Source organism: Thermothielavioides terrestris, chromosome 2, assembly GCF_000226115.1.
Source record: "Thermothielavioides terrestris NRRL 8126 chromosome 2, complete sequence".
Lineage (NCBI taxonomy): Eukaryota > Fungi > Ascomycota > Sordariomycetes > Sordariales > Chaetomiaceae > Thermothielavioides > Thermothielavioides terrestris.
The window spans coordinates 7,547,603-7,566,554 of NC_016458.1; the positions used below are offsets into that span (position 1 = coordinate 7,547,603).

An 18,952-nucleotide genomic window follows, 5' to 3' on the forward strand; every position below is an offset into this window, starting at 1 on the left:
TAACGGTAGTGAATATATATCTAAGATATTCGAAGACTTCCTTCTTAGAGAGGGTATAATACATCAACGTTCACTAGCCGATACCAAAGAGCTAAACGGCTTTCTAGAGCGTATAAATTAGACGTTGCTTATAAGAGTGAGGGCAATGTTAATAGATTCGAGAGCTCTGAAATACCTTTAGGGAGAAGCTCTATTAGCTACTACCAATATCTATAATAAAACTCCCTATTCGAGTCTTAAATATAAAACTCCTTTTGAGATAAAATATAAAATAAAACCAAATATTAATAATATAAGAATCTAGGGATCTAAAGCTTACTATAAGATAAAGGGACTAAATAGCAATAATAAGCTCGTTAAACAAGCTGCGGAAGGTATATTAATAGGATTTGGGCAAGATAGTTATATCTATAAAGTCTTTAACACAAATAAACAACGGGCTTTCTAGATCTGTAATATTAAAATACTTGAAGGCCAATTCCCTAATAAAGAGCTTAATAATAAAAATAAAGAGATAAATAACCAACTTGCAGATTTGGATATAGAAATACCTAATAACTCTCTAAATAACTCTTAGAATAAGACTTTAGCTCAGTCTTAGCCTTAAATAGAAGAGGATAATATAGTTGAGAGAAATCTAAGGATAATAACGAGATCAATGACTATAAGTATAAACTCCTCTACTATAGTAATATAAGATAATGATAATAATAACGATAAAGAACTTGTCGTTGAAATCTCTTGTAAAGAAGACTAATACTATAAACAATTCTAAAAGATACACCACTATGCACAGATAATAGATAAATATCTAGATATATTTCTAATAAAAGAAGGGAATAACGAGCTAAATAGCTATAACTAAGCAACAACTAGTCCCTATACTAATAACTGGTCTAAGGCAATGAAGCTTAAGATATCTGAGCTCGTCGACAAGGATATTTAAGATATTGTTGATATTCCTAAAGATAGACAACCACTTGGTGCCCGTTGGGTATATAGGTTAAAGACCGATCAGAATAACAATATAATAAAATATAAGGCTAGATAGGTAGTTTAAGGCTTTAAACAAATAGAAGGACTAGATTACTTAGAAACTTTCTCTACAATATACTGTCTAGAGATATATTGTATAACCTTTGTCTTAGCCACTGCCCTAGGTTAGATACTTCACTAATTTAATGTTAAAAATACCTTTGTATATATAGATATTGATACTAATATATATATTGCTCTGCTACAAGGTTTTTATAACGACCTCGATAAAAATAAAAAGTGCCTTAAACTGAAAAAGGCCTTATATAGTCTAAAACAATCACTAAGACTTTAGTATAAATACCTCTCTAATATCCTAAATAAACTTAGCTTCAAAGCAATACTATATAATAAAGGAGCCTTTATAAATTATAACTATAAGATGATACTGCTTTGCTACGTAGATGATCTAATAATAACTAGCCTAAATTATAAACAGATAAAGGAGATATTAGAAAAGATTTCTATAGATATAGAGCTCAAATACATTGGCGAAGTAAATACTTTTCTTAGTATATAAATGAAGATAAACAAGAAGAATAAAACCCTCCTCTTTCACTAAGAAAAATATACTAGAAATATAATAAAGAAGTATAATAAGGAGGAACTTCCATTGAGAAAGAGTCCAACTCGAAATATAAAGCTGTATAAAAATAATGGGCAAGCCACCTATAAAGAGACTGTTGAGTATCAACGATACGTTGGTTTAATATTATACTTAGCAGTTAAAACGCGCCCTAATATTGCTTATCCTATACAAAGGTGTGCTAAATACGCTTTAAATCTAGCAAAGGAACACTTCCTAGCCGTTGATAATATCTTTATATACCTTTATAACTGCCTAAAGGAAGGAATACTCTATAACTGCTCCAATATAAAAGAGTTAATATTAAAAATATACTATGACTCCGATTGGGTAAGCTGCCCTAATACTAGACGATTAGTAACTGGCTATATAACAATGCTCGCTAATAACACTATAAGTTGGAGTAGTACTCTTTAGAAAACTGTTGCAACCTCAACTATAGAGGCAGAATATATAGCTTTGGCCGATGCTTGTAAAGAGGCATTATATATATATAACAGTTTTAACTATATAACAAAAGAGCTTTCTATACCTGTTCTAAAACAACTTCCTCTTATACTAGTTGATAACACTAGCGCTATAAAACTTGCTAATAACCCTGAATTTTATAAAAGAACTAAGTATATTAATATTCGATATCACTTTGTTCGAGAACTACTAGAAAATAACGAGATTCAAATAAAATATATTCCTTTAAAGGAAAATCTTATAGATTCTCTTATAAAAACAATACCTATTACACAGCTAGAATAGTAGAAGAAAAATATTTAGTTTGTATAATAAGGGTTTTTCTCTATATACGATTTCCCTCAATACAATAAAAGGGTTTTTCTCTAAATAAGGTTTCCTTTAATAATATAAAAGATAAAAGGGTTTTCTCTATATAAGGTTTCCTTTAATAAGACAATAGGGTTTTTCCTATATAAGTTTTCCCTAAATAACTAATAAAGGATTTTCTTACACTGAGTTTTCTCCCTATAATCTAAAGAGGTTTTTACAATTTTTCCTCTTCTCAGTATACCTATTATAGGGGAGCTATAACAAATAACAATATAAATAACTAATCTAAGCGAGAGCTAAGATTATAGGGGAGTGTTAATATATAACAATATAAATAACTAATACTAAGCATTCTCTATAACAAAGCTTCCTCTAAAGGTTCTATAACGTTATAACTACTATAGTACTATAACTTATACCTTAGCAGTTACTAACAGTTGGTAATAGCTATTAGCTTTCGATAACAACTGCTAACGGCTATTAACCTTGATAGTTGACAATGGCTAAGATAGAATCTAGATAAGTGGATCTAAGTCATTGGATCCGAGCTGTTGGAACTGATGTATCTAATTCGAACTGTCGGATCGGAGCTATTCAGATTCGAGTATATAGATATTGAACGTTATACTTTGATAACTTAGCCGAATACAGCTAGTACAGCTCCGTTAGAACGTTCAATGCAGCTCTAATTGGTTCTATACGTTATACTTTGATAACTTAGCTAAATACAGCTAGTGTAGCTCCGTTAGAACATTCCGATTAGCTAAACCTTAGCCAAATTAGCTAAGGTACGTACTGTAGCTCTAGAACTATAAATACTACAATGCCTCCTAGTTCTAGAAGATAGAACCTTGAACTAAATAGATCCTTTTGCGAGTTGAACTCGTAGCCTCTGTTTACTTAATCTATTTTTGTATATGCTATATCCACCACTTGCGCTACGTACTCTCTGTGACGAAGCACAATAGCATTGGGGTCTAAAGACCTTATATGCTTGCGATTAGCTATCCTGCTCCCAACCTTCCGAACCATCCTCCGAACCCTCCTACCGAGCTATTTACCCTACATCTGCAGGGCATCCTCCTAAACCTTCGAACCTTCCAATACCTCCCGATCGACTTACCCTACACTTTCGGTGTATACCTCCAATCCTGCCCTCCTGTGCCGACCCTCTCCTCTAGCACAATAACAATCTATCTCTTTGACATGTAACGTTCGACGAAAGGACCTTTTACCGTCTAGGTAAGGAAGAGCTTCTAGCTCGAGAAGTTACTATTGTCAAAGAGATAGCAGAGCACCTAGACGAGGGGGTTAAAGAGACCTAGGACGCTAGGTCAATTCTTTAAGCGCTCTATAAACTTAAGTATAAAGGACTAACGTTTAAGTCTATTACTATTGTAGTTCCTAAATATAAAAGTATACTACTAGGTTAAGACTTAGGGGTAGGGGAAGCGTATATATAAAGTAGACTCTTGACCTCTAAGATATTACTAGAACTATAGGCTTAGCTATAGAAAGAGCTTATAAATAGAGATAATAATGGAAATAGGGGTCTAGTCGATAATTCTAGTACTCTTCTAAAGACTAGTAAAGTACCTAGGGATTTTAGGCTAGCTATAGCTATCCTACAAGGCGTCGCCCCTAGGAGCAAATATAGGGCTTCTCCGCCTATAGAGCCCCTAGCTCTATAAAGCAAGTATAAAGAGGCGTCTCTGTCTATAGAGCCTATAGCTCTATAAAGTAAGGAAGAGGATATATTCTATAATACGATAGAATATATAGCGAAGTAAAATACTTAGCTTATAGAGCCTAAAGCTCTATAAATATAACCTTCGACTAATAAGCTAGGAACAAGTATACTAAAACTATAACGTAAGCCTAGGGAGTATCTTATACCTATAAAGAGGAGTATATAGATTTGAAAGCCTTCTATAAAAGCGTATAAAAATATAGCTCTAAGTATAGCTTTAGAGTGTATATATATTTTCTTTATTAGGTCGTTAGAAATATAGGAGAACCTAGGGCTAAGGTTCTAGACTAATTACCTAGATCCTACTCCCTAAGAATACTATAATAATAATAAGACGCTCTTCTCTATATCTTAGAAGGGTATTAAAACGCTTTTCCCAAAGTCGTTTCAAACTCTATATACGATATTTACTACTACTACTAGCTAGATGTCAATGATATATTATAATACCGAGCTCCCCCTTCTTTTAAAGAGCTAGAAAGACTTAGAGAACTACCTATATAGGAAAGAGTTTAAGGCAGCTATATATAAGGAGATCTATAATCTTATATATAAAGGAACGTAGTAAGAGATTAAGCAAGAGTATATAAAAACGAGGCCTCTACCTTTAAAATAGGTGTTCGACTATAAGTTCGATAAGAATAGCAACCTTAAGAAGTGCAAAGTATATATCTATATATAAGGCGATCTATAAGATACTACTAATATCGTAAATATATATATAGCTACCCTCGCTATACGCTCTTTTCGTACTATTATAGCACTTATAGTATACTTCGACCTCGAGGTAAAGCAGTTCAATGTCAAGTAGGCGTTCCTAAACGCGAGGAGGCTAGATATAAAGCAGGTGACTTATAAGCTTCTAAAGGGATTTAAGAAACTAAGGATCTACATAGAGCTCCTAAAGGCTCTCTATAGGCTAAAGGACTTACTACTTCTATAGTACAATAAGTTCTATAATGCTCTTAAAGAGCTTAGTATATAGCCCTCTATAGAAGAACCCTACCTATTCCTCGACCCTAAGAAGAAGATAATCTTCATCTTCTATATCGACGACTTCTTAGTAGTTTACTATCGAGATAACGCTATAGCTATAGAGTGTATTATAAAGGGTATTAAAGCGAAATATAAGGTATATAAGTAGGGTAATGTCGAATACTTCTTTAGGATTAAGATTATCTATAACTATAGAGTATATAAAATCTAGCTTATATACAACTAGTATATCGAGAAGATTGTAAAGAAGTATAGTCTCTCTAATATCGTAAACGCTCTAGCTATTCCTCTCTTTACTAAAGAGCTTTGTAAGTTCGAAGGAGAGGCGACTCCTAAATAGGTCAAACTATACTAAAAGCTTATAGGCTTAATCCTCTACTCTATAGTTATAATCTAGCCCAACGTTACGTTTATAGTTATAAAGCTCTCTTAGTTTCTAACGAATCTAGGACCAAAGTATATTAAAATAGCGAAACGAGTTATCTAGTACCTATATACTATATACTTCTTTAATATATAATACAAAGGTAGAGCCGTTTACTAGGTGCTCTAGATTATATCTAACGTATTATATACTAACGATCTAGATATACAATACTCTTTGTAAAGCTATATTATAATACTCTTTAGTAGGTTAATCTCTTAGAAGGCTATATAGCAAAATACTATTACTATATCTTTTATTAAAGTGGAGTTGAAAGCTCTATTATTTACTATAGCTAAGACAATTACTTTGAAACGCTTATTTAAGGACCTTACGTTCAAGACTAAAGAGCCTTAAAAGATCTTCTATAATAATCGATAAACAATTCGCCTTATAGTAAGAGAGTATATAAAGATTAATACTCGTCTACGCTATATAGATATTTACAATATATAGCTTCGTTAAAAGTATTAGAATAAGTAGTTCAACGTACTCTACTTTCCTATAGCGTAGATGCCTATAGACAGTGTCACGGCACGTACGCGAACCGCTGTCGAGTAGGAGCTAGCATAGCTCCAAGACAGAGTGAGCACCTAGAACCTAGAAGCTTGTATTTATAACGTACGATATAACGTATATACTTAGAGCCTAGGAACCGTAGCTAAAAGGGTAGGCAGTCGCCTACCAAGGTGGGGGAAGATTCCTAATCCTCTAAGGATTAGCCTCTAATCACAATAGGAGATATATATAGACAGTGTCGCCTTAGAAACTATAGCTACTCGTCCTAATCACTATAACTCTCTACCTTAAGGCATCTTACTGGTAGTACTCGAAGACTCCTATTACAGATTCTAATCCTTCTTCCTCTATTAGTTAAAATGCTATCTATTTATAGTACTCTAACTTAGATACCTATATCCTCGTCCCGCTTATCGCTATTAGTTACTGTCAATTCGCCTATAAATCTAGTGCAACTTTATAATTCTAAAATAGAGTCTCCTCCTAGCTCTCGCTACCTATCTCCTTTACTTCCTAGTGTTCTACTATAAAGAGAGACGCTCTCTATAAAGGACCTACTACAAAGGGTATAGGCCTATATTACTTAGCTTTAGGCTCTAAAGGAGCTTAAAGACTAGGAGTAGAAATTACTTTAGTCGTTAAAAATAGGCGAGCTACTTAGTAAATGGAAGAGGAACAGTACTCGATTAACCGACGATAGCAAAGACAGAGGGTAGGATCGCTAAGCTATTAAGGTTAAGAACATTATACTATTAGAAGAGAATATTACCTTTTAAAAACATTGGATTTAGCTCTAAGATCTTTATTAAGCCTTTGAAAGTAACTTTAAACGCTTTAAAATAGAAAAGAATTAGATCCTCTTTACTATCAATAAGATAAAGTAAATACTATATACCTACTAGTATAGCTACTACGACAATTTGCTAAAAGAAGAACAAGTAATAGTAGAGTCGATGTAGAGGGTCTTTAAAGACTAGACCACTTTATATATTAAAGACCTTACTAATAGTCAGTTAGAAATTGCTAAAGCTATTAACTAGACGAAGTAACAAGAGGGCTAGAGCCCTTTGAACTTTTATCAATACCTTAATTCCTTAGAAGCCTAAACTAAGCGCTAAGACAATAAGAAACGAGCTCTCCTATTCTACTCTAAATTATCGCTATAGATTTAGTTGTATATCGACCAATATTTCTTTAAAAAACCTAAGATTTATAAGGCTATAGTTTAGCTAGCAACCTAGATCTAGAACGTTAAATAGTATAACATTCGCTAAAGACCTTTGAAAGTCAATCGAGGATCTAGGCGGCTCTCTAATTGTAAATAGCGAGGTCGAGGGCAATCTATATATTAGGATCGTTATAGTCGGCCCTACTCTAACAATGTAGTAGGGAAAGAAAAGTAGAGCTATAACAACAAGGAGGTAAAGGATAGGAGTAACAATTTCTTTACCTATTAGACCTATAGTAAGATAGGTCACTTCTCCTACAATTGCTCTAAGAAGCCTAAGGGCGTAGGCAAGGTTAGAGGTGTAAGACGTCGAGACTATAGAGGTACTCGTCATACTCTAAAAACCAAGTATAAAACGAGCTCTAGTTACTTGTAAAACAATAGTGAAAAGGAGGGAAAAGCTTATACCTAGTAGTAGACCCTAGTACTACTAGCGTACTCTTCCTATATAGGGACTAAGTTATAGAATACTTCTAAGCTACTACTACCCTATATACTAAGAAACCCTAGGAGGTTATAGTAGATTTAGATACCTATACTGAGATTAATATAGTTAGCCTCGAGTTTACAAAGTAGTATTATCTTCCTATAGTAAAGCCCTTTTTACTATAGACTTATATAGTAAACGCTTAGGTGTCCTAGTTGTATAGAATGTTCTCTATACCCCTAGAGCTATTAGACGGAAGAGACGTAATATAGAGGCTCAACGTCTCCTATATAGCTATTGACTACCCCTTAATCGAAGGAGGGTTAGCTATTATTCTAGGGATACCTATAATAGTAGAAGAATATATCTTGCTATTTCTAGTAGCTAAAGAATAGTAGTTTATACCTAAGACTACCAAAGTTCGTTTTAAACGCTTAAAGCGGTTCGCTAAAACGTTGTACTAAAAGCCCTACGTTTATACTCTATTTATATATCCTAATATACTGTAAACTCTGTTCTCTAAAGAGGAAGAGGACGAAGAGATATAGGTAAAACTGTCTTAAAGCAAGGACGAAATCCCTAAGGGGCTCTAAGACTTTGCCAACGTATTAGACCCTACTAAGGCCAATATTCTACCACTATATCGTAAGACTAATTATACTATTAAGCTATTGCTAAGTACGATACCGCTAGTAGAGCCCATTTACCTATTGGCTTGAAAAGAGTTGAATATTCTTAAGGAATACCTTCGTAAAAACCTAGCAAAGAGGCGTATCTAAGAATCTTAGAGCCTAGCTACAAGCCTAGTTTTGTTTATACCTAAAAAGGATAGTACCCTCCAACTTTATATCGATTACTAAGGGCTTAATAAAATTATAAGGAAGAACCGTTACCTATTGCCTTTAATCTTAGAGATCTTAGACTATATAATTGATACTAAGTACTTTAGCAAGTTAGATATTAAAGAGGCCTACTACCAAATCTACATCAAGGAGGGGGACAAATAGAAAACCGCCTTTTATACCTAATATAGCCTATTCAAATACTTGGTTATACCCTTTAGGTTAACTAACGCCCTAGCAACCTTCTAAAGTTACATCTATTAGGCACTAGGGCGACTTATAGACAATTTCTATATAGCTTTCCTTAATAACGTTCTAATCTTTTCAAAGGACTATAATATTTACACTTCTTATATTCAGTAAGTCCTTAAAAAGCTATAAGCTATATAGTTATACTATAAGCTAAGTAAATATCAGTTTTACTAATGTAAAGTCGAGTTTCTTAGATACTTAGTAACTCCTAAAGGAATTACTATAGATCCGACCTAAGTTTAAACCATTTAGGAATAGCTAGAGCCTACTACTTATTAGGACATTCAAGTCTTCTTTAGGTTTTATAATTTTTACTAACGGTTTATCTCCTACTATTTAGAATTAGTACTACCTCTAACTGCCCTACTAAAGGGATTAGAAAAGGGGAGGAAACTAGGGTCCCTCCAATTTACTAGTAAGGAATAAATGGCTTTTAAACAACTTAAGCGAGCTTTTATAGAAGTATTAACATTATACTACTATAACCTATAGAGGAAGGTAACTATCGAGACCGATACCTCCAACTTCGCTATAGGAGCAGTCCTATCTTAAGAAGAAGACGATAGGATAAAACGACCTATAGCCTTTTAGTTAACCAAGTTCTCTAAATCGCCTAAGAATTATAGGATACCTAACAAGGAAATAATAGCGATTATCAAGGCCTTTAAACATTAACGCTATTACATTAAAAGGAGTAACTTTCTAGTTACTGTCCTTTCTAACTACAATAATCTATAGAGCTTTATAAAGTAGATACACCTAAATAGGCGCTAAGCTAGATAGTATATATACCTCGTAGAGTACAATTTTGTTATTAAATACTAGGCGAGTAAACGAAACCTAGCCGATAGGCTATCGAGGAGACCTAACTACGAAGAAGGGTTAGCTTTAGAATATATAACGTAGTTACCAACTTTATAGAACAAGATGGTCGGACTTTAGTAAATGTTCGCTAAAGAGAGGCTTCTATATATTTAATCCATTATATAAATAGGCATAGGATATTAGATGCCTAATAGTATAGAGAGCTAACTATATATTAGCCCTAAGATAGCTATAAAACGTTAGATAGTCACTACCTAGCTAGTAAAGTAGAGTACTTAAAAGCCCCCTAGTATAGACGAACTCGAAGAATTGCTCGGTTAGGAGCAAATTGTACCTAGAAAGGTCGTAGCTACTTATATATAAGGCGAAGCCCTATATAACTTAGTACTTTCTAAAACAATAAGAGAGTTAATCCTAGAGTTGTAGAACTTAGATCTAATAACGTAAAGAATTAAAGACCACCTATAGACTCTATAGTAAAGAACTAACATTACCCCTAAGTAGGAGTTAGGACCTAATAATAAGTTGCTATATCAAGCTAAGCTTTATATCCCTACTAAGGAGGCTATAAAGTAAAAGCTCCTTAGACGATACTATAATAATCCCCTAGTAGGACACTTTGGTTATAACTAAACTAAGGAGTTAATATAACGGAAGTACTATTAGCTAAATATCGATAGAGAAGTAAACAAATACTATAATACCTACCTAGTATATTAATACTAGAAACTATTAAAGTATCGACCTTATAGTAACCTTCAATTACTACTAATATCAATATAACCTTAGGGTAAGATCGCTATAGATTTTATTATAGGTTTTCCTATAGTAGAGCAACTAGATAGTGAAAAAGATATAATCCTAATTGTAGTCGACTAGTATATAAAGATAAGTCGATTCTTCCCTATCTCGACCTCTATTCGTAGCTAAGAGTTAGTAGAACTCCTCTACCGAGAGATTAAGCTTAAGTATAAAGTACCTTATAAATACCTTAGCGATCGAGGCTTAGTCTTCACCTTCTAATTCTAGAGTGATCTTTGCTACTTAAACCGAGTAAACTATAGACTTTCAACAGCATTTTACCCCTAAACCGATAACTAGACTAAACAAATGAACTAAACCCTTATCTAATACCTTTAATATTTCACCTCTTTAAATCCCATTATTTAAGTAACACTCCTCTTTAAAGCTGAATTCATTTATAACAATTCCGTCAATGTAACTACTAGTATTACCCCTTTTCAAGTACTTATAGGTTACAACCCTACAATTTCCCACTATATCGAGGACAATGCTCGATAGAGGAGGGTACTATACCCCAACGTAGTAGAACGGATTAAGAAGCTTAAGGAGTTGCACCAATAGCTAGAGCAACACTAGGCCAACGCTATAGCAAGTTAGAAACGGTACTATAACGAAAAATATAAGCTAATAGAGTTCTAGAAAGGAGCCCTAGTTAAGTTGTCTACTTAAAATCTAAAACTTAAGACTAGTAAAAAGCTAAAGCCCTAGTTCGTTAGGCCGTTCTAAGTATTAGACTAAGTAGGATCGCTAGTATATTGGTTAGCCCTGCTATATAAGTATGTAAAGCTGTACAATATATTCCTAGTAGCTTTATTAGAGCCCTAGTATATATGAACTATAGCTAAAGAAACCTAGATGTTAATACTAGACCTAGAGGATAATGAAGAATAGGAAGTCGAAGAAGTATAGGCTAAATAGCGAATCGAAGGTAAAATATTCTTTTAAGTAAAGTAGGTAAGTTAGCTATTAGAGTATAACTAGTAGGTCTATAAAGACAATATAGCGAATATATAGTGGATAATCTACTAGTTTTAATAGATATATAAAGCTACTACTAAAAGGAAGTAAGGGGAGGACGCCTAAAGCGCGTTAAGTAATATACAATATAGCGATATTAAGTTGGCTTAGTTGTAGCCAGAGACTAATATATATAAATTAATTTATATAGTTATATATAGATAAAACGGCTAAACCCCTTCTCTAAAACCCCGATTAAACTATAAGAGAACGCTAGGTTAGCGACTTATAGAGTAGGTAGACCTGCTCTATTAGGTCTAGGGCATTTTTATAATCGCTAATTTCATTGGTAAATAACAAGATCAATTCCTTAGTAAAATCGTATTTCATCTATATCTAAGTAAAGTAGTCTACGTTGTTAGGGCAAAGGCAACAAGCCCTCTTCAAGTCCTACACTTCTAGCTTATATCGATACTAAATCGCTATCAATATTCCTAGTAACCAACCTAAGGGATAGATAGGAGCGACCTACCGCCAACGAAGATATATCATCTAAGTATATAGGCTGTAGAAAGAGGGAAACGTTAAGTTCTATACACTTAATAACTATAGCCTTAAAGGCTAGTTGCTAGTCGGTTATAAGGCGTTTATTCAGTGTAATACTATAGATATAGTGGTAAGCCTCGTCTATAGTATAGAAAGTATCAACTAACTTCTTCGATAGATGTACAATGCTATAGTAAATATCGTCTAAAAGGGTGTACTCTTCGTTGTCCTTCTAACTGCTAAAGGACTTCTAATCAGATAAAACTTAACTCTCCTTAGCTTCGTAGAGGAGTTGTATAATATATAAACCGATCATTAGATTAGTCAAATCTCTAGATATTATACTAATAGTCTAACTAAGTTAATAGGCGAGCTACTACTAAACACCAGTCCTAAGCTACTTACTAATATACAAATATCCTTTCTCTTTATATACTGGTTACAACAATTTAACAACGACTTAGTAATAACGTATTTAGGAATAATAGGTATTAGCGAATTATATAAGAGGTTCTCGTATATAGTATATAAACATTTAAGGTAGGGCGACTTTTTATAAGCTAGAAGTATAAGAAACTCCTTTAAATCTATAGCGAGTTGACAAAGAGTAGGTAGTAAAGACGAGATAAGGAGAAACAACAATATATAGGTAGTAATGAAGATAGGAACGTAAGGCAAGAAAGCGAAGAGAAAGAGGGCGCTACAACTAAAAGATTGATAATATATAAAGAAAAGAAAATATAAAACGCAAAGTATAGCTACTACAATACGAATTTAAAGTAGGGCGTAGGTAGTCTATATACAATAGTAAAATACAAATTGTTATAAAAAGGGTAAAGTACGCTATATATATTGCCTTAGTAACTAGTCTAACCCTACAAGGACACTCTACTAAATCCTAGGCGAAGCTTATAGTTAGGTAGACAACCTATTACCCTTTACGCCATTGGTCGACAAGTCTATATAGGTAGATAGACCTTTTCTAAAGATTAGGCAATGCGGTATACTATCGACTACGAAGTCTGAACCTAAGGACAGGTTCTATAGAGGGGAGGATAAACTGTTATAGCATATATATAAACCGCTATCGAGTAGGAGCTAGCATAGCTCTAAGACGGAGTGAGCACCTAGAACCTAGAAGCTTGTATTTATAATATACAATATAACGTATATACTCGGAGCCTAGGAACCGTAGCTAAAAGGGTAGGCAGTTGCCTACTAAGGCGGGAGAAGATTCCTAATCCTCTAAGGATTAGCCTCTAATTATAATAGGAGATATACGTAGACAGTGTCGCCTTAGAAACTATAGCTGCTCGTCCTGATCACTGTAACTCTCCACCTTGAGGCATCTTACCAGTAGCACTCGAAGACTCCTGTTACAGACAGTTTAACAAAGCAACTCTTAAGATAGAAGTTCGAGCACTTCTATACTCTATTGAACCTTTAAAATATACGTTAGGTAAGAAAAGAGCAAGGGAGTTAACTATCTTCTTTTTAAAGACTATCTACTACTACTATTCTACGCTCTTGCTTTATATATTCTAGCGATTAATAAGCTTTATCATCGCTACCTTTCCTTAAAGCTGAAAGATCTTCGCCTATATCTCTAACTGCTTTGCTAGTTCTATTATATATATAATAACCCGCTCTAGCTCCTAATTATCAACTAGTTTATTGCTCTCTATCTACTTAGAAAGCACCTTCTATACCTCACTTTCTATCAACGCTATAGGTATAAAACCAAGGGGGTTATCTAAGGCTCTACCCTAGGCGACTATAGGAACCTCCTACGCCTACTCCTATACCTATACCTACTACTAAGGCTACTACTCCTCCGGCTCTACTATCTCTATATTCTACTACTCTCCTTCTTCCTTAACCTCCTAAGGATCGTTCAAAAGTATATAAAGCGTAGGGCGAATCTTCTTTATAGCCTACTCGGCTATTAGATAGTAGATATAGAGTAGTGAATAATTGGGACTTACCTTCTAGTCAAGGTCGTTAATAGCTATAGTTAGAGCTTGTACCTTCTCTATAGTAGTATATAGAATCGGCTTATAGCTATAGTTAAAGCGTTTATAGTACTAGCAATATATACTATAGCTATTATAGTTATAGTAGGTTCTATCGTAGGAGCCTATAAGAACAATATTGTAACATGCTAGCCTTATAGCGTCTGCAGATAAGCGCACGATGTTCTATTCAACTACCTTAAAGAAGGAAAAAGGAGAAGTATAGGCTGTGGTCCCTGCGCGCAGAGTTTTTCAAGGGCTCGCGAAGTAGGTTCGGACCGACGTTATTCTAGGCGCGAGGCGGGCCCACCACAGGTCCGTCTCAGGGCCGCTGCGGATCCTAGGCGCAGCCCCACATACCTAGCCCAGGTATAGCCTAGTCTATAACAAATATATATATAACTTAGATATAGGATCTTACACTCTATAGTCATTTATAAAGTATAACTAGAGGGTATATTAGAGCGATATAGTAGTGAGCTAGAAGAAAGAGTATATAACTTACTCGACTAAGGGACTATAACGCTAATTAGAAGAAGGTATAGCGGGCTCTTTAAAAACGGTATATAGGGTAGTAGGCTCTACTATAAGCTCTTCAGCGCTATTACCCTCCTCTAAAGGAGTAGGCGAAGGTATAGGCGATTCGTCTAAAAAGATATCAAAGTATAGAGGTATAGTAGTCTTATATACTCTAGGGAGCTAGGAATAATAATAGTAGTAGTAGCTACCATATATATAAACAAAAGGATATATATAGGAAGAAGGAAGCCTAAGCTCCTATAGGCAGGAATTTATACCTCCTCCTAGATCTAGGCGCTCTAATTGGCTAGAATTACGTTTTAGAATTTCTTATAGCTTTATATAACCTACTCCTATACAATCTACTGTTTATAAGGATTTCCTATATTCTAGTTTTTCGTAGTACAGTTATTCAACTATATATACTTAGGCGCTCTATTGAACAATTAGGGGGTATGTCACGTCAGGGGTAAGGGGCTTAGAGCTTGGTATAGCGCATTGGCCATAGTTTCCCTACTCCTGGATGTATATATACCACGCTCTGTTCAGTCTTTAGCTTTCCTTTGTACTAGAACAACGCACTCTCTTTGTATTCCGATGCTCTGCTACGATCCCACCGTTGCATCCACGCCTTGTAGCTCGCTATAGCGTGTCAGGAGGCGCTCGGAAACGGCTGCCAGGTGTACGGCTGGACTTGCCTAGGTGGGCTAGCATCCGGGTTTGTTTCGGTGTGCGCCGAGTCGGCCAAGAAGACTCTCGGCTTTTTGGGGGCTTGAAATCCATGCAGGTACCTAAGGTAGTGTACTGTGTCCTGCGTCTGGTGCTGTTTCGAGACTTTCTTTTCTTTCTAAATTTGTCCAGGCCCGTGTGCGACAACGGGCTTGCAATAACTAACCCCTCGAAGGTATCGAGTGACACACCGGCAACCATGTGCGGCTGAGATACACTAGCGAATCCCGCCTGGTCGTCGATCATTCCAGGTCCCTGGTCCATCGCGAGCCGCTCTGGCGGTAAGGCGTGCTATCGTATCGGGAAGTATACTACACTAGTATATTCCCCACCAGTCAGGTAATCCGTAAGTGTACGGACAACTCCGCAAGTGTAGTGTACACTAGGGTACGCTACACACATCGATCCAGCAATACGAGGGCCCGCTTTTCCTTTGGGCCCTCTTGTGTGCGTGGCTCCAAGCAAAGCAGGGAATGGACAGCCACGGATGCGAGTCCCTGTGTGCTTCTGTCATGTTGATGAGACAGGCCTCCGTCTTGGATCTCACATTGCGCGGTTCCCACACACAGCGCGCGCTTGCTGTCGTCATGTCTTGGACCTGGGTTTCCAGCGGCATCGTCGCTGCCCGCTGCTGCCGAGAAGCACCGTTTTGATTGGTTCACATTGGCGAGTGAGCAATTGGCGATCCTGCAAACGCACCTGCCTCTGCTGGCGGTGGTGAAGCTAGCAGAGATACGGTTATACTCTGACAACCCCGCTGGCACACTATCGTTCCGTCCACTGCAGTACCTACGGAGTGCTACCCTGTAAGCCACATATTACCTTCCCATTATCCCAGGGATACACCGCAGAGGTCGAGGCTGTCAAGGATGCGTGCGGTATCCGCCCGAGCCCCCGCGTGGCTGCTTCTTCCCCCTGCTCGCTGCCGCAGATGACACTCGGGCTGTTGCAGCGCGCCCTCGACAGTTGAGGGCTGAAAGCTGCATTAGACCAACGAATAGTGCATGCTCGTTTCTGCGAGGCGACTCTTTAAAAATTGCTCTTGCTACTTCGGCCCTCCTCTTCCCGTTGTGAGGCAACGCCAACTTCTCGCTCGGGCTATTACTTCTCGGTCTTCCCTACCACTTTGCTGTTTCTGCCTCTCTCTCATTGCTGCCAGCCGCACTCTTCCGCATTGACAGTTGACGGTACTGGAGTGGGCGTCTTTGTCCTGTCGTTTTCTCCCACGATCCATCCCCCCACTACTTACGTTAGTTCGACAATCAAAGCCCGAGCTTGGCTGGGCCGGCTGAGTGTTTGTGCCTGCCAGCCCATCTGTTGACTCGATCAACTCGCCCGAGGACCGCAACGGCTTTCTCGTCCCGAGCTTTTGTTTCCATCCCTTCGCAGGCCGTTGTTTCACTGCTTCCGGCTGCCGCCTTGTTGTCGGCCTTTTGCTGGACCCTAACAACGAGCTTCAAGATAGCAACTCTGACGCCTGCCGCCACGCTCCATCCCGCCCGATTTATGCAGCCGATGATGACTTGATTTCTCCAAACGCATCCTGCACCCCGCGAACCCTTACCTTGTTCAGTTGTTCTCGTGGCCTTCCCTGCTACCCCGATCCAACCTGGAAGTGCGCAAGGTCGAAGAGAGCCTCGACTTGACTCCGCCGCCTGACGGACTCCGACATATCAGCCGCCCTCCAGAGCACCAGGTGTGGGCACAGTCAACACCATGTCGGTGTTCTCTATGATCAAGAAAGGCCGCCAGGCTGCCAAGGAGCATCGTGCGGAGCTGGCCAAGAAGGAGAAGGATGAAGCACAAAAGCCTCCCTACAAGCACATACCCACGCATGCTGCCATCGACGCCCTGTCAGGCGGGCCAGCCGGCTGGAGGGAAAACGACAGAGCAAGGATACTTGAGCAGAACCGGAGACGCAGCGCCATGACGGCTAGCGGCATCGGCATGAGCGGCGTCTCGACGCCTATGCATGCGGGCATGCCTCGCGTGCACAGCGCTCTTTCCAACGTCTCATACCCGTCAGCCTACGCGACGCCCGTCGTGCATGTGCCCCGGAATTACAGCTACAGCAGCATGCCGCCGGGCTGGGCCCTACATTCGAGGGAGTTCAGCTACAGCCCCATCGACATGGCGACCACCTCGCCAAAGGGCAAGGAGGTTGAGAGGATCATCGACTCGTCGCGCACAAGCCGGTCCTCCAGCAAGGTGTCAGCTGGCCGGATCCCGCTCCCGCCCAGTGGGCAGTTGGGAAGTGTCGATGGCTCACCGTCACCCGTCGAAAGCTCGGGCAACTCGACCAGCTCGCAGGACGACTTGGAGATGAAGCCGGTGGTTAGGCACAGTCTCCCGGTCCCTCCCCCGCCCTCCAGTGTTGCCCAGCCTGCCAGACTTACGAGCGGCACCGAACACATCCACAGACTGCATCCTGGTCGTTCGCGCAGAGTATCCGACCCGACCCAGTCCGCCGCGGCACCCCGACGCCCACTTGCTGACGATATCCCTCCTGTTCCGGCGCTTCCACCCATAGAGTTCGGCACCGCCATCACCACGCCGGAGGCGTTCTCATCGGCCACTTCCAGCGCCAGTTCGGTCACTACGGCGCCCGTTGGATCGAGTGCGTCGCTTTCCGCCAAGATTGTGCCAGCGATTGCAACTCCAACTGTGCTCCAGACGGAGGAAGTGGAGGCGCCCCGGCAGGCGGAGCTTGTCACGGGAGAATCCTCGGGCGAGGAAGAGGTTGCGCCCGCTACCCCGGCTGCTTCGAGCGTCCCGACGGCGGTGGTCGGCTCCCCGAAAAAGGCACGGAGAACATCGAAGATAGCCAGGTTCGCCGAACTCGAGCCGATCAAATCCAACACAACGGTGACCCTCGAGCCGACCACGCCCCTGCCGGAGCAGGCGACAAAAGAGAAAGAGCAGAAGAGACGACCTACGTCGACAGCCACGGCCCTTCCGACGAGCTTTGACGAAAGCGCCCTGTCCACGCCCAAGGAGATTGCTCTGCCCACTTCCAAACCTGGCAAGCTCTCCAAGGGCCCCGCAGCGGTGAACGGGAAGCTGGTGAAGAAGAACCGCTGGTCGCTAAGGAACAGCAAGAGCACTGCCGTGGCCGTCTGAGCATGGATTTCTGGCCATATCCGCCTGGGCAGGTACCCTTTTTTTGCTAGGACGCATCGTCACTTAAGACACTCTGTCTTGTCTGCCTGTCATCTCCTTTGTTTCAAGTCCGGCCCGCGCAGGGAATCAGCATCATCTGCGTTTGACTATCACTAATCTGGCGTTGGTCATTTCTGGATTATGAAGCGTTCTTGGTTATTTCACCGTGGCTTTCTCTATGATATGGCATTAAAACATTTTGGGATCTCTCTTCTGCGGACTGGCTTTAGTGTTATTTGGTCTTGGGCAGTTAGAATTGGGCTGGAGGGACGGTGCCTGGAACATGTTAGGCTTGCGATGGACTCTCAGACTTTTGTGGAGGCCCTTTTTGGTTATCAGCTGGAGCCATTTCTGGGCGGGACCCGTTTGAGAAGGGACCAGCAGAGTCGCCTGCCTCCCTGGCTTGCCTTTCACACTATGGTGCTATCTTGCACCGAGTTCATTTGTCAATAGCTGGCAGCCGATAATGATCACGACACAGGACCCGTGCATGCGGGCCTTTTTGATGCAATGAGTTCCCAATGCTGACTGCAGATTATCAATCTGTACTGTTCTGTTTTCG

The 18,952-nt window shown here is 39.1% G+C and overlaps 2 protein-coding genes across 2 annotated transcripts; one reads left to right on the top strand and one right to left on the bottom strand.

Moving 5' to 3' along the window:
- Positions 1–15,154: 15,154 nt before the first annotated feature.
- Positions 15,155–16,545, bottom strand: THITE_110219 (uncharacterized protein; the record flags this gene model as incomplete). The annotated part of the gene is made up of 6 exons (XM_003653228.1): positions 15,155–15,293; positions 15,398–15,522; positions 15,632–15,862; positions 15,931–15,954; positions 16,054–16,204; positions 16,481–16,545. The coding sequence occupies 6 exons, from the start codon at positions 16,543–16,545 to the stop codon at positions 15,155–15,157; spliced, it is 735 nt and encodes a 244-aa protein (XP_003653276.1).
- A 161-nt stretch (positions 16,546–16,706) lies between these two features.
- THITE_2115527 (uncharacterized protein) lies at positions 16,707–18,441 on the top strand. The gene has a single exon (XM_003653229.1). The coding sequence runs from the start codon at positions 16,948–16,950 to the stop codon at positions 18,349–18,351; it is 1,404 nt and encodes a 467-aa protein (XP_003653277.1). The 5' UTR covers positions 16,707–16,947; the 3' UTR covers positions 18,352–18,441.
- Positions 18,442–18,952: the final 511 nt, after the last annotated feature.

Bases quoted from the DNA above. Each gene is read 5' to 3' on its own strand.
- THITE_2115527 (XM_003653229.1), top strand. From the start codon at position 16,948: ATGTCGGTGTTCTCTATGATCAAGAAAGGCCGCCAGGCTGCCAAGGAG.